The sequence below is a fragment of the Polypterus senegalus genome, chromosome 18 (assembly GCF_016835505.1).
Source record: "Polypterus senegalus isolate Bchr_013 chromosome 18, ASM1683550v1, whole genome shotgun sequence".
Classification (NCBI taxonomy): Eukaryota; Metazoa; Chordata; class Cladistia; order Polypteriformes; family Polypteridae; genus Polypterus; species Polypterus senegalus.
In genome coordinates this window covers 7,976,396-7,992,102 of record NC_053171.1, presented here as the reverse complement: position 1 = coordinate 7,992,102, position 15,707 = coordinate 7,976,396, and the positions used below count along the sequence as shown (strand labels likewise).

The 15,707-nt window shown below is 45.9% G+C and overlaps 1 protein-coding gene across 2 annotated transcripts in view; it reads left to right on the top strand.

Annotated features, from left to right (window-relative positions):
- Positions 1-15,422, top strand: part of egln3 (egl-9 family hypoxia-inducible factor 3) — a 29,487-nt gene extending 14,065 nt beyond the window's left edge. Inside the window, exons 2-5 of one of the 2 annotated variants that reach the window (XM_039741369.1) lie at positions 9,032-9,151; positions 10,971-11,107; positions 13,848-13,921; positions 14,040-15,422. In XM_039741369.1, the coding sequence (XP_039597303.1) occupies positions 9,032-9,151; positions 10,971-11,107; positions 13,848-13,921; positions 14,040-14,071 (363 nt within the window). In that variant the 3' untranslated portion in view covers positions 14,072-15,422. The remainder of the gene's footprint in view (positions 1-9,031; positions 9,152-10,970; positions 11,108-13,847; positions 13,922-14,039) is intronic. The other variant, XM_039741368.1, reaches the window with a different exon arrangement.
- Positions 15,423-15,707: the final 285 nt, after the last annotated feature.

Below are 15,707 nucleotides of genomic sequence, written 5' to 3'. Positions count from 1 at the left end.
CCTTAAATACCTTTGACCACTGATGATTGCACACTCCTGTCTATGAAGTTCAAGGCTTAACGAGCCAATCCAACCAGTTATATATATATATATGTGTGTGTGTGTGTGTGTGTGTGTGTGTGTATGTATATATATATATATATATAAAATATTTATTTATTACAAAAAAAGTTTCATTTTTACATGTTTATTAGTGCCAGCTCTTGTAGCTGTCCAATCTTGTGAACGTGTTGTTTTTAAGTTGACCAGATACGTTCGTATTCATCAGTAAAATTGGTTCCTGGGGCCTTCTGCATAACGGCGTGTGTAGAACTCACACTATAACATGGCGTGTGGACAAAAGCGGAAATGTGCTTATGCACAAAAAAATCCAGATGAATAAATCTGTGTTTTGCCAACTTCCACGTTCTTCTAAATAAATAACGGTCAGTGTGAAAAGTAAAACACGTGCACGCGCCTGCTGTCCCGCCCCAACTCCTCCCAGAATTACATCTCTTTGAATATGCAGATCTAATATAAATAGCCCTTAAGCTCAGCGTTCTGTGAAAAGGCAATGGCCAAGGCACCGGGGGGAAATAGAAGAAGTTTAGTGAATACCAAGTGGAGGCAAAGAAAACGTCCTATTTGTTGGTGTAAACAGTGGGATGATAAACAACAAAAGGAAGTTGATCAAGTGACAGAGTGGCAGAGAAACTCAAAATAAAAAAGAAGTCGCTGTGAAAAGGCGAGTTGTAGCCCACCGTCTGAGTGTCATATGAAAGCTTATTAGGGTACAGAGAAAAAAAAAATAGGCACACAGTGGGGGGAAAAAGTACAAAATGTCAACTTTAATCACGTAGTTTATTTTGTTATTAAAGTAGAACATCATAAACTTCATAATCATTTAATTGACTAGTTTCTCAAATCCCATCATAACTAAAGTAGCACGTTAAATGCTCTTCTTTGTTGTTCTTTTATGTGCTCCATGTGTGTCAATCACTACGTGCTTCTTAAACGGCTCTCTTCCTCCAACAGCACACAGAATCCGTGACATTTGTGATATTACAGCTCTCTGAATAATTAAAATACTGAGATGTACACGTGATACATTTTCATGATGACAGGAGTTAAAGCCGGTTATTAAACATAGGAACACGGTGGCACAGTATTAGTGACGAGCTGGCGCCCTGTCCAGTGATTGTTCCTGCCTCACACAAGAAAAAAAAAAGAAACGTCCTCTGACTTTCAACTGTTTTTACTTTCAGTAAACTTTACGTGTAAATATTTGTATGAACACTAAAAGAGTCAACACCATAAGACATAAACTAAAAATGTTTCACAATGTGTCCCTGAATGAAGGGAGGCTCAAAATCAAAAGTACCAGTCAGTATGTGGTGTGGCCACCAGCTGCTTGAAGTACTGCAGTGCATCTCCTCCTCATGGACTGGACCAGATTTGTCAGTTCTTGCTGTGAGATGTTACCCCACTCTTCCACCAAGGCACCTGCAAGTTCCTGGACATTTCTGGGGGGAATGGCCCTAGCCATCGATCCAAATTGATCCCGATCCAGGGTACAGGCCTCGGTGTAACGCTCATTCCTTCGACGATAAACACGAATCCGTCCATCACCCCTGGTGAGACAACACCGTGACTCATCAGTGAAGAGCACTTTTTGCCACTTCTGTCTGGTCCAGTGAAGGTGGGTTTGTGCCCATAGGCGGCGTTGTTGCTGGTGATGTCTGGTAAGGACCTGCCTTACAACAGGCCTACAAGCCCTCAGTCCAGCCTCTCTCAGCCTATTGCGGACAGTCTGAGCACTGATGGAGGGATTGTGTGTTCCTGGTGTGACTCGGGCAGTTGTTGTGGCCATCCTGTACCTGTCACGCAGGTGTGATATTCGGATGTACCGATCCTGTGCAGGTGTTGTTACACGTGGTCTTCCACTGCGAGGATGATCAGCTGTCCTTCCTGTCTCCCTGTAGCGCTGTCTTAGGCGTCTCACAGTGCGGACATGGCAATTTATTCAGCAGTCCTCATGCCTCCCTGCAGCAGGCCTAATGCACGTTCACACAGATGAGCAGGGACCCTGGGCATCTTTCACAGTCGGTAGACAAGTCTCTTTAGTGTCCTGCGTTTTTAGAACTGTGACCTTAAATGTCTACTTTCTGTAAGCTGTTAAGGTCTTAGCGACCATTCCACAGGTGCATGTTAATTCATTGATTATGGTTAATTGAACATGCATGGAAAACATTGTTTAAACCCTTTACAATGAAGATCTGTAAAGTTATTTGGATTTTTAAAACATTATTGTTGAAATACACAGACCTGAAAAAGGGACGTTTCTTTTTGTGCTGAGTATAGTAGCACAATAAAATAAATATGCTATTTTTTCTTTTTCTTTTTTCTTAACACAGCAGTGGTTCACACACATTCTGTAAGGTAAATGTAATTTATTTTCATTGATTGGCAATTCTGCATAATCCCACCGTTACTGTAACTGCTCTGTTGTCTTGGAAAAGGTGTTGTGAGGTGTGTGCTGTGGGGTTCCTTTTTACATAGAAAGTTTTCAGCTCTATGAAGGATACGTCCCGTCACTTTCTATATTCCAGATCGGCGTTGCTGCCAAAGGGGACCCCCTGAGAGTCTGAAAAATGTGCCACCCGTAGGCACCGCGTGAGGTGTGTGACGCTACATAAAGTGAAGTGCAGACGAGTATTGGGGGCAGTGTGTTCCAGAATTATTTTATGTTACTTCCCGTTGAATGAATCCTTCTCCATGGCTTGTTAGTCAAGGACAGAGCCTTCGCAGACTGTGCCTCATTTCTGAACACGACTGAAATGACAAACGTTTTAATGAGCCGGCACTTTCTCAAATGGCCCACAAAAAATAATTTTTTTTTCGTCTTCTCTGTCCGATATTTAACAAAGAGAGCTTGTTGCCGTCTGTTTCTGATTGCCACAATGAGAGGGGTCTTTTAGAATTTGCCATTGTCCGACAGGCAGACAAAGGTCACAAATGGCGGGCACGCTGTCTTAATACCTGAATGTAAAGGTCACCGTTGGTTTATTCCAACATATGGCGCTCTGACTAACAAGCCCTTTGGCTGAAAGGACCGCCGTGTTCACTTTGTGTGTTTTCAGTTTTTCTGGTTATTCTACTGACTGTAAATGGACAGTCATGTCTGCTTAAGACCCCTTTAAGGCACCCAGCTTAATCAGATTGAATATTTTTTTGGAAACTCCCACAGCTTGTTTACTGTGAACTGCATAACAGACATTTAGACACGAGAAGTGCACTTTACCTCTTCTTTCAGCTATTGTAGGTTGGGAGCAGGCTGTGCTGAGTTTGTGGGTGTGTCCCCTAGTTTGTGGGTGTGTCCCCTAAGAGGCGGGGTCACCTGTCAATCACCATCAAGGGACTCCCCTACGCCCTAGAAAAGCTGAGGAATACCCACAGTCCCTTGCAGTTCATTGAGTGGGCTGGCATTGGGCAGTTCTGCTAATTTTTAATTTCCATTATTGATCTGTGCTCTCTTTTTACTTTCTTGTATTGGAAAAGTAAAAAAATCAACCTTGAGATTTTGATGAATCTCGATGTTTTAGACCTGCTAAAGACCAAAAATATCATTTTTTGAATTGTGTGTGTCTGTGTATATAAACACAATAACTTGAGAATGCTGTGAATGAGGTCAACCAAATTTTGCATAGATACATACATACGTACGTACATTACATTCAAAAGTGAAGTTTCTATCAACCTTTGGGGCCCTTCCGCTAACCCTTAGCGGCACATTACCTGAAAACTTAATACAGTAGCAAGAAACCATAAAATGATCAAAAATAACCTCTTGTACATATAATAGTAATCATGACGACTGTTGCTGTTTGGCTTACCTGTATGAATGACTCCTCCCAGTGTCCGAGGGGACGTCGCTCCCAGTTTTATTTATTTATTTATTTTCCCTTTGGATTTGTGCATTGGGACATTTGCTTTGCCTTTGCTCAACTGTTGCTGTTGCCCTGTTGTGCTTATTTTGTGCCACAAACTATTTTTGTTAAATCAATCAAATAAATAAATAAATTAATTCTACTTTTGTTCTCCGTGTGTAACTAGCCGGTGTTTGACTCTCCCCAAAGAGGGCATTTTGAACCTTTTTTGTTTTTTGGGGGGAGGCTAATTGTGCTCAGAAAGCCCAAGTTCGCACCATGAATGTTTGGGAAACGGGTGTGACTTTGTGGAAGTTGGCCATTTGTTCCTTTTAGGGTGGCATTGTGCTGCACTCTCAAGGGTAGACCCCCAGCCCCCCCAAAAAATGTTGACAGTGGATGCCTGCTGGAGAAGTGTGTGGTGTTTAGTGAGCAATGCTGGCCCACATGCATGAAACCTGACAGAATAAAGTGTGTGCCTGTATGGCGTGGGTGTGTGTGTATAATATCCATGGTGGTATCCATATAGATGGATAGAAACACGTACTGTATGTTGTATTTTGTAACAATAACTTCCATCCATCCATCCAGCCCGCTTTATCCTAACTACAGGGTCATGGGTTTGGGGTTCTGCTGGAGCCAGTCCCAGCCAGCACAGGGCGCAAGGCCAGAAACAAACCCCGGGTGGGACAGCAGCCCACCGCAGGACGCACACACCACTAGGGACAATTTCGGATCGCCAGTCCACCTAACCTGCATGTCTTTGGACTGTGAGAGGAAACCCACGCAGACACGGGGAGAACATGCAAACTCCACGCAGGGAGGACCTGGGAAGCGAACCCTTAAGGGTCTCCTAACTGCGTGGCAGCAGCACTACCCACTGTGCCACCGTGCCACCCCCTATACTTTTAACCTCAGGCAATTGGGTATAGTAAAAGACAAGCAAGAGTTAAGATACAAACGAGCTCATACTTGTTTTTTGTATTTTGTAAATGGCCATTGTTCTTTATCATCATCATTTCCCAACCTGTTTTTGCTGGCATTGCGCAATGCATTCAGGAAGCAATGGGGGATTCCACTGAATGAACTCCGTTTCTGTAAAGCCGTAATGAAACGGGCTAATGTTGGCCATCATTTACTGTGCATACACACACCACTCTTCTTTGGAGAAGTTGGTTATTTTAGACAAAAGTGCTGACATTTTAGAGGGGGGATTGTGTAGCACTGTGTGCCAGGGGTCGTGAGGGGCCGTTTTAACGCTTTACAGGATTGACGCACATTCAGAGTTTTGTTTTTGTGAATTTGAAAGTTCAGGATGTGCTGGTTGGCCCTTAATGACGTGATGGCGGCGCGCTGGACTATTCAAACCCGTTTTGACTCCTTGTATAGAGAGGCGACACAATGGCGTAGCTTCCTCGTAAGACCCCCGTGTCCAGTGTTTTGAGTCCTGTCGTCATCCTTCTTCCTCTGTGCCTGCTGTCATCCTCCCAGATCTCCACAGACATGCAGAAGCTCTAAAGTGGGCCTTTGTGACTGTGAGTGGTCCCTACGATGGACTGCGGCGATAACCTCCTCTGTGACCCTCGCCTGGATTAAGTTGTCTACGGTGGGGTATACACGAGTACTTAACAGAACAACCTGTCTGTGCTGTGGAAATGCCTCGGGACCCTGAGCTGATGGGGGTCTTGGCCCCGGCTAACTTGGTGTGGAGGTCTGAAAAGCTTACAGGAAATGGGAGGGTGGGCTGTGGACATTTTGTGCTTTGGTGTCACCTCACTTTTTCTTTCTTTAACCACAGAAGACATCTGAGCAGTTGATATTTCTGGGTGGGGTTTGTGGTCTGGACAGGTTAGTCGGGGCACCTGTTGCTGCTGCTGCTGCTGCCTGCTGCTGCTGCTGATGATGTTCTTCCTCAGGGGGTCATGTCGAGGCGGCGGGTGTTCTGCTTTGGGCAGTAAAAGTATTAGTGCTTTTTTTTTTTTTTCCTAAAGCGGATGCCGTGTACACGTGACAGTAATGACAGACGTGTGTGTGTGTGTGTGTATGGGGGGGCAAATTTGTTGGTTCCCCTCCACAAAAAAGAAGAACCCCCAGTGGGTCTGTGAAGCTGACTCAAGTCCTCGGCACCCACTTCTCTGCCTCACTCGGCACGTCCTCATCAAAACGACAAGGGTGGGCTTTCTTGAAGACCTTCGCTGGCCGTACCTCGTTGTTGTAAACTGAAATTTATACAAAAGAAACGGACAATAAATAATAATTTACAAAGCAATACACGGCAGACAATGTACGTTAAACAATAAAGCTTTACTAGACGCTTACAAGGCGAGTGATGACCACGGTTGGATCGAGACAAAGAGAAGCGCGTAGACACTGCGTACCACAACTGACCGGACCGAGGGGCTTATATTCCTTAAAGATACGCTTTAGATGAGACCGTTTTGGGGCCTACGTGAGACCCATGGGGTGGGCCGACATGCTTCACATGAGCTTCGTAGACTTTTATGACAGCACTGCGAGTGTGGGACGTGAGTGACCGGTGTGTTAATAAATGACGAGGTAAAGGGGGGCACAGCTCAACAAGTAACAGCTAACAGCACGAGGGGCAGAACACCCACCATTGATTATTTCAGTTGACGGGACCCTGCACCTCCTATTTCGTTGCACAGCAGCCATTCCTGGAGGTCTCCGCGAGACGTTTGGCCCACTCGTCCTGAACAAACCGCTCCAGCTGAGTCAGGTGTGTGATGGGGGTCTTTCACACCTTTCAGTTCTTTCCTTAGATGTTCCACACGTCTTTCTTTTCTGTCTTCTGTGCTTCCTTTATTTCCATCCTACTTGGCGTTTTTAGGTCTCCGTTACGCACCTCGTGAGGTCACCTCGGGTCGCAGACGTCTGGGGAATTTTTTTTTGCCTCGCTTCTTGTTGGCTTTCTTTTGAAACAATCCTGACCACAAGCGCCGCCATCTAAGTCACTCCAGTCGCTCGACCAGCCCAATGCCTTATCAGTAGCAGGTGGGGGGGGGCTCGTCCGCCCCTGCGGCTTTTGGCTCCTGCCTCGTCGCACGTACCGCTTTGCGGAAAATGGAGGCGCGCGCGCGCCGCACAACCCAGCGCCTGTGGACGCCGACCTCATTTCCTGCAACGTGAACTTGCACATTGAGCGCTTGTGAAACCTCGGGCAGTGTGGGGATGGCCGTGTCGGCGTAGCCATTGTGCACCCTTGTGAGATTTTGACTGCACCCTTCATTGTGCCTTCTTGCCTTTAAAACTTGAAGACTTTTATTAAGAATTTTTTTCTGTCTTTTTCTACACCGCGTCGCTGGGGTGTGAAGTTTGAGGCCTCACAACTCTACTAAAATCCTAAGCGATGATTAATTATAAGACGGTTTAGGGCCCCCGCCAGGGTAGCCCCCCGCTTAATCAGTTCTATACATACATACATAAAATCCTAAGCCTAAAAGTGCAACGTTTTTATGTCACATTTTAAATCGGGCTTATTATATACGTTTTGTATCATTCTTTTCAGAATTTATTGAACTTTAATGTGATGATGTTAGATTTTCAGTTTCTTCTTCTGTTTTTAAATTCTAAACTAAAATATCAAGAAAGTTGTGGTTTTTCCTCAATTAAAACGAAAGGATCGTTTATTTCGTCTCTTAGAAATACTCGAGCACAGCGGACCTCCGTTTAACGGGAATACTCCAATTGGTAAGAGAGTGAATACTTTATTCTCATTTCATGATTTTTACTGCATTAAGTAATAATGAAGTTTTCTTTTACATATTTATAGAATTTCAGGATTTTGACTCCAGTACATTTTTGTTTTGTACATTTACAGATTTTACTAATAGTTGCAACTGGGGGTTGCTCCATGGGGTGGGGGTTTGCCCCCCTAGTAAGAAAATAAAAAAAAAAAGGTTAATAATGGTGGACAAAAAAAGTGAAATACAAGTTGACTCGTAGTTAGGCGATGGACGCGACCTGTGAGTTTGTTTGTAAACCGCCTTCGAACGAGCTTCTTCGTGTTTACCATGCATAATGGGTAGTGGGCATCTGAACTGAGAAAGAGAACTCGGCGTGGCGTCGCAGAGCAGAAAAATATTTCACTTTCAGTTTTATTTTCTTCTTAGCCACATTTTGGAAAACGTTATTTTAATGAAAACTAAGGCTGCTCACTTTTCTCGCCAACCCACGGGCGGGCGCTACGCACGAGCCACTAAATGGCTCTGCCGCTCACGTGTGGGGAAGCGGATGTACAATTTAAACAGATTGTTATTTTCATGGCAATTTGTTACATATGCATAATAGAAGTAACTATTTTACATTACAGCGAGTAATTAACTGTAGTAAAGGAGTAAAACGTAATAAATTGAAAGAATGTTATGTTTCATGTTGCGTTCCAGGTATTCGCTGCGTTATACGTTTTCGTTCTGTTTGGTTTTGAAATTAACACGCAAATACTTAAACTTTTACTGTAAAACTTCAGTAAAAACAATATTTGGAATTGACTTTAGATCGGGCACTAGGTAATAAAGTACATCTACAGTATCTATCTATCTAATCCTGCCTACTATACCAAATTCTCTCTCTCTCTCTCACCAAATTCTGTTGCCTCTATCTATCTACTCACTGATTGGTTCATACTTCTTACAAGGCCCCTCCCTCCATTGGATTTGGCTCTTTACCACATCTCATTCCCTGACTGGTCACCCTTCACAGAAGATCACCAGACTCCCAACATGGCGGACACAGAGGAGTTGCCTTCCAAGAGGCGTGTTGTGTTGCGTATGCATCTTAATGACGTCCTGTTCAGTTTGAATGCTGCCTACTTGTGCAAAAGGCAAAGAATTTAAGAGTTGGTACAATTTTGAGATCGATCCCATCGTTGGTACCCGTTAGCACCCCTTTAAGGACCTTACCTGCCAGTTTGTGTAGGCAAATCGCTATGTCGTGTTTGTTTTCGGTTGTTGTTTTTATAGTGCGAGTATAGACGTGAAAATGCTGGTGGGGATGAAGGTCGTTTTTTGATAACGTAGCGGTGTGGACGCAGCGTAAGGCATCCTTATTTATACCTTTTTGTTCTCTCCGTGTTCACATCTTCTCACTTTTTCTCTTTTGTTTTGCAGGCAATGGTCGCTTGTTACCCGGGTAATGGCACTGGGTATGTGAAACATGTGGACAACCCGAACGCTGATGGCCGTTGTGTTACCTGCATTTACTACTTGAACAAAAACTGGAATGCAAAGGTAAAAAAATAAAATGTCAATTTTCTTAGAAATTTGCTCTCCTCCTCCGCCTTCTGACTTAAGCTCTGTAATTCTGGAGCCCAGTAGTGTGTGTGCACCGTGGCATTGGACTGTGCCCGTCTGCTCAATACACACTGCGAGTGCTACACAAACTAAAGTCACGACTCTGTTAACATCCCAGTTAGTGATGCTGGGCTTTAGCCTCCATAGAAGTGAAATAAATGAAACTGAATAGCATCCAAACACTGTCTTAAGTGGTCATGCTGCAGTATTAATGTTTGTTATTATTATTGTGCTGCAATAATTGGTATCAATTTAGGTGATTTATGTACGTTATACTGTCAGAAGTATTGGGACGCCTGCCTTTACCCACACATGAACTTTATTGACGTCCCCTTTTTAATATGGAGTCGGCCCACCCTTCGCAGCTCTAACAGCTTCAGCTCTTCTGGGAAGGCCTTCCACAAAGTGTAGGAAGGAGTGGCTGATGGGAATTTGAGAGCATTTGTAAAGTCGGGCACTGATGTTGGACGAGAAGGCTCAGCTCGCTCGCCGTCTCCGCTTGAATTCATCCCAAAGATGGTCTATCGGAGGGTCTCTCTGTGCAGGACAGTCAAGTTCCTCCACACCAAACTTGCTCCTCCATTTCTTTAGGGACCTTGCTTTGTGCACTGGTGTGTGCCCAGTAGTGCTGCCATCCGACAAGCTGTTCTACACAAAGTTGGGAGTATGAAATTATTCAAAATGGCTTTGTATGCTGAAGCATTAAGAGTTCCTTTCACTGGCACTAAGGGGCCGATCCTAACCCCTGAAAAACAACCCCACACCATAAACTAACGTTCCACTTGGCACAATGCAGTCAGGCGAGTCCCGTTCTCCTGGCCAGACTTGTCCATCGGATCATGTGATTCGTCACTCCAGAGGACACTTCTGCACTGCTCTCGAGTCCGGTGGTGGGCTTTACACCACTGCATCCGACGCTTTGCATTACACTTGGTGATGTCCGGCTTGGCTGCAGCTGCTCGGCCATGGAGACCCATTCATTCCTTCTGTGAAGCTCTCTTTGTCTACACTGCAGAAAGTTGGCGACTTCTGCCCACCTCAGCATGCGCTGTCCCCGCTCTGTGTCCTACCACTTGGTGGCTGAGTTGCTGCTGTTCCCAATTCCTTCCACTTTGCTATAATTCCACTAACAGTTGTCTGTGGAATATTTAGTAGCGAGAAAATTTCACAAAAGGACTTGCTGCACAGGTGGCATCCTCTCACAATGCCAGGCTTGAATTCCCTGTGCTCCTGAAAGTGACCCGTTCTGTCACAAATGTTTGTAGAAGCCGTCTGCACGTCGAGGCGCTCGATGGTCTACATCTGTGGCCATGGAAGTGATTGGAACGCCTGAATACTTTGGGCAATTGAGTGTATTATGGGAATGTTAACTTATGTTACGTAAGGTTAGGTTAGCTTTGGGCAGCTTATGTCTGATCAGGGGGATACTTGACGCGTCATCGCTGAAGGTGACACCGAGCGCGGCCCCTGCGTGTTGCTGGTGTGGGGAGGTTTTTACCGTGTGCTGTGCTGCAGGCGCACCGCCTCGTATCCCCAAGTCGGTGCAACGAAAATGACTACCAGACTCTGAGGCACAACCCCAACCCTTGATATTCATCAATGTGTTGACTCGCGACGCCCTGATCAGAGCCGTATGTCATCGTCGAGTGACACGCGACTGTATTTGAAGAGGCTTGAATTGAGTAGCGTGGCGGTGGTTTTATTTTGTTGTTTGCTTCAGTCTTACTTTAATTTGTACTCATTTTTGTCTTTACAGGATCATGGAGGAGTTTTACGAATATTCCCAGAGGGCAAGTCTTACGTAGCGGATGTGGAGCCGATCTTCGACCGGCTGCTGTTTTTCTGGTCAGACAGACGAAATCCACATGAGGTGCAGCCGTCTTATTCCACAAGGTGTGTGTGCCGTCCGACCACCTGCTTGTGCGACTTACTGCACATCTCCGAGAGAGCTGCTCTCCATATTTGACTGTTCAGCCGTTGCAGTAAGCGGCGTGACTTAGTGAGGCTTACATATCACAAGCCTGCCCATTGATCCCCGTGTCCAGTTTGCTCCTTGACCCTCAGCAGGGCGCCTCGCCTCCATACGTTCCTTTTTTTACTTTCTCGTGTACAAAGTATGGGGACAATATTGGAATCGTCTAAAAATTCCATTTCAAGATGTTGATGAATCCCAACATTTTAGATCGACCCGAGTCTGAAAATACAATTTATGGAATTGTGTGTGCGTGTGTAAACGCGATAACTTGAGTTGGCTTTCACTTCGCTCAACCCAATTGTGCATATTCGGTACAAAACATCGGTGTCTATCATCTTTTGGGCTACTTCCATTAATCAGAAGTGGTACTTCACCTTTTATTCATGCCTTGTGTGTTTATGGATCTAAAAGGTCCTCTCTGATCTGCAGACCAAACGTGGTTCCCCAATGGCATCGCCTGAAGAACCAGTTTGGAGCCTTTATTTTTTACGAGTGTCCTCTCTTCAAAATCAAAGTGTTAAAGCGGATCTTCAGAGCGATGCCCAAAGGGAACCACGTTTGGTCTGCACGGAGGATCCAGAGAGGACCTTTTTCTTTCGATCCATAACGGGCTCCATACAATAAGAGTAACCAAGTGAAATCCCAGAGGGTCCCGATTTTAAAAGGACCCTCACTGCACACAATAACTCGGGTTCTCTTAACCTGTTAGTGTCCTACTGGGTAGCCCACCACACATTACAGATTTCATTTTTTTTGTCCAAGAAATTCCATTTCAAGATTTTGATGAATCTCAACCTCCCTGAGTACGAAAATACAATTTATGGAAGTGTGTGTGCGTGTAAACGCGATAACTTGACTTCACTTTCACTTCGGTTAACAGAATTTTTGCATACAAGTATTCAGTACAAAATGTCCATTTCTATAAACTTTTAGGCTCTTTCTGCTAACCAGAAGTGGAACTTTACCTTTTATTCATGCAGCTGCAGAGTCCAATTTATTCTACTTTTTTAATAATTTAATTTGTTGTTGATGGTTCTTTTAATGAACATCCTATCAAAATCTACTCCTTGTCCTGCGGTTTACTCCTCAAATATCCATCCCCATATCCGAGTACACCAGAAAGTCGAGCGGAGAGCATTCCTGGTCCCCAACCTCCCAAATCAGTTGAAATTCAGGGGAAGTGATTTAGGGCTGAAGTCGGAAAGTCCTTCATTTTGCAGAGAGTTGTGGGAATCGGCAACACAAAGCCGAGACGCGGACATGAAGCAGAAACCTCGAACCTTTATGAAGGATCTGGAGGAGATGTCAGGCGGCTTAGCTGTTGGCTGAACAAACCGACCACTGGTATCTGGAATGTTGCTGGTCCGAATCCTATTACTGCCAGAAGGGCTCTTAACCTTAATCACTCCAGGGTGTGGCACTGAACAATGGCCGACCCTGCACTCCGACCTCCAATGGCCATGCAGAAAGACAATTTCCACCTCGGGGATTAATAGTGTTACCCCAAAAAAAAAAGGCAAGCTTACCAAATTCTTCTATTAAGGGACTCTGTGCATGATGTTGGTTTTGCCGCACCAACTTTGGACACAAGGTGGTGTGTTTGCATCACTGCCCGACCCACAAGCACCCCACCAACGTGTGCGTCACATAGTTGGCGATCTGCCAGTGCCTCGAGGGTCGTGTCCTTTGTGTCGTGTTTGCTGATGATGTGTCAGGCTTACTACACCTGACCTGACAAAGCCATGCTGACTTACTAAAGAGGCCTGTGCTATGAAGTGGGCTGTGCCCGTTACTACTACTCGCCTCTCAGGAACTGAGCTATGCCAGTGGTCCAAGACTTCATTCACCTCTGTGCCCACGTCCACCCACCCATTCTTTTTTTTTTTTTTTCCTTGACCTAGTTATCCAGGGGGCGGCACGGTGGCGCAGTGGTAGCGCTGCTGCCTTGCAGTTAGGAGACCCGGGTTCGCTTCCCGGGTCCTCCCTGCGTGGAGTTTGCATGTTCTCCCGTGTCTGCGTGGGTTTCTTCCGGCGCTCCGGTTTCCTCCCACAGTCCAAAGACATGCAGGTTGGGTGGATTGGCGATTCTAAATTGGCCCTAGTGTGTGCTTGGTGTGTGGGTGTGTTTGTGTGTGTCCTGCAGTGGGTTGGCACCCTGCCCAGGATTGGTTCCTGCCTTGTGCCCTGTGTTGGCTGGGATTGGCTCCAGCAGACCCCCGTGACCCTGTATTTGGATTCAGCGGGTTAGAAGATGGATGGATGGATCGATGGATAGTTATCCAGGGCAGGGTAGCAGGAGTCTGCAGCAGGCATCGGGCACAAGGCAGGAACATCAATGGAACAGGATGCCAGCCTGTCATTGGTTATATACACACACACACGTGCACACATGGCTAGTTGAAACAGTGAGAGAAAACCGGACCACCCAAAGGAAAGTCACAGGGAGAACATGCAGACTCCATGGATTAAACTAATAAAGGGGAAAAAAAAGAGAATCTTGGTTTACAGAGTCTTTAATGTCGGCGTCCAGCAGGGGGCGGGCGCGTTAAATGAAAAGCTGGCCCCTCCTCACCTTGACGTTCCCAAATATTTTAGACAGGTTGCCGTTTTCTTGACGCCTTTCTTTATTTTTCCGACTCCTTTCTCTCGTCCCTGCAGATACGCCATTACGGTGTGGTACTTTGACGCCGAGGAGAGAGCCGAAGCGAAAAAGAAATTCAGAGACTTGACAGGTGGGTGAAGCGGCTGGTGTCCTGCATGTCACAGCGCTTTTCACGGAGGTCAGTCGATGGCCCCCCGCTCTTCATTCCTTTTTTAATATTTCTCCATCCCCCCCTTGTGCCTCCACAGCTTCTTCACAGGAGCCGAATTTAACCGCATGATGCAAAGTGGGCAGCTGGGATCCCCCCCTGAGGACGCCTCCTGTGCTCCAAAGATAACCCATCAGGATGTTTGGCCTGAGAAAAGACTTTTTTTTTTTATGGACTCGTGACCCACTTGGTACTGATGGAATGCGGGGTGACAAGCAGAATGCCGTCCGGGGGGGGTGTTGCCAAATGGGGGGAGAGAGAGGCGCCCCCCGTTGAGCACTTTAGGACTGCGTCCACTCCACGTTGAGGAAAGGTGCATGGTGGGTTGGCATCACCCCGATTACTGGAGATGGCAGCAAAGACGCAAGGCCTTGCCATATTTAAAAACAAAATGGAGTTGACGTGGACAGTTGTGGTCTTTTAATGCATTGGCTTCCCTATCCAATCCTGATTGTTGACTTGAAAAAGACGGAAATGACGAAGGGGAGCCTCTTTGTTGAGCGAGTGCCAGTGAGGACGCTGAGATAATTAATGATCTTGTTTTTACTAAATTATTAACTGAATTATTTTCTAAGAAAAGACAAACAATTTTTGGGTCTTTTTTTTTTGTTTTCAATTTGCAACGTTCGCAGCTGCACTTCCTTGAAACTCCGCTCTCGGGAGAGCCTGCCGGGTTTTGGTGCTTAGTTTTGAATTTCAAGGCTGGGCTTCCTGCTGTTATTCCTACTTGAAATGCTCATCTGGTGTTCCGGCCACTCTTTTGAATCGGGAAAGACGCCAACAGATTGTCGCCAGCAGCCATTTTGTTTCCCAGAGTTCATCACTCTTTTGTGACATTTGCTAGGGAATTGCAACTCCTCCTGCCTTGGGCCCAGTGCTGCCAGGATCGACCCCTGGCTCCCCACAATCCCTCGCTGATCAGTAGCAACTTGTGGGCGGGGTCTCGCGCTATAATATGCAAAATAGAGCTTCGTTCATTCGATACAGTGTAGCCAAGAAACCGTTGGGACTCATGAAATCAACATCGAGATTTAAGGTCGACTTTATACCGCGGTGTGGAGTCTTCGCCGTCAAAAGCGGTTTCTAATTCTGCGGCCCACCGCGCTGATGGTCCATGACTGCACGCTAGGCGAACGTTTTGGCTCCTCCCATTTCTCCACTTTTTGTTACCTTTGCCGACATTCTCACCGATGTTGGCTGATTATTTTGTATTTATATCTGATTTGTAGCATTTTGACAAGCGGGGATGCCACGTGTGCAGTGAAATGGAGCTACTTTTGATACTGCGGTCGTGTGGAGAAGCGAAACTTATTGTTGGTTTGGGCGACCGCACCTTTTTAGCACAAAACCACACACCATCAAAAGACACCAATTTCTCTCCCACCCATGATGTTGACAGGGGCAATACTCCCCTGGGGGAACTCCAATTGGAGGGGGGTAGCCTAGGTGTCTGGCAGTAATTATTTAGGGTGGTCCACCGCCCCCTTTGGTGGGTTGTCTGCTCTCATTGAGCTGCAGATACCCGGCTGATGAGGTTTCATACCAACGGGCGTATTTTTGAAATTCTTTCCTCCGTCTGTTCCATGTTTACTTCTGAATAGTGGAAGACAAACGCAGATGCCAACCTGGCCCGTCGGAGTCTCGTAGGGGTTTAGGTGTGGTCCGCACTGCCAGGACACGTGATCACACTTTTGATGCAATTACAGTG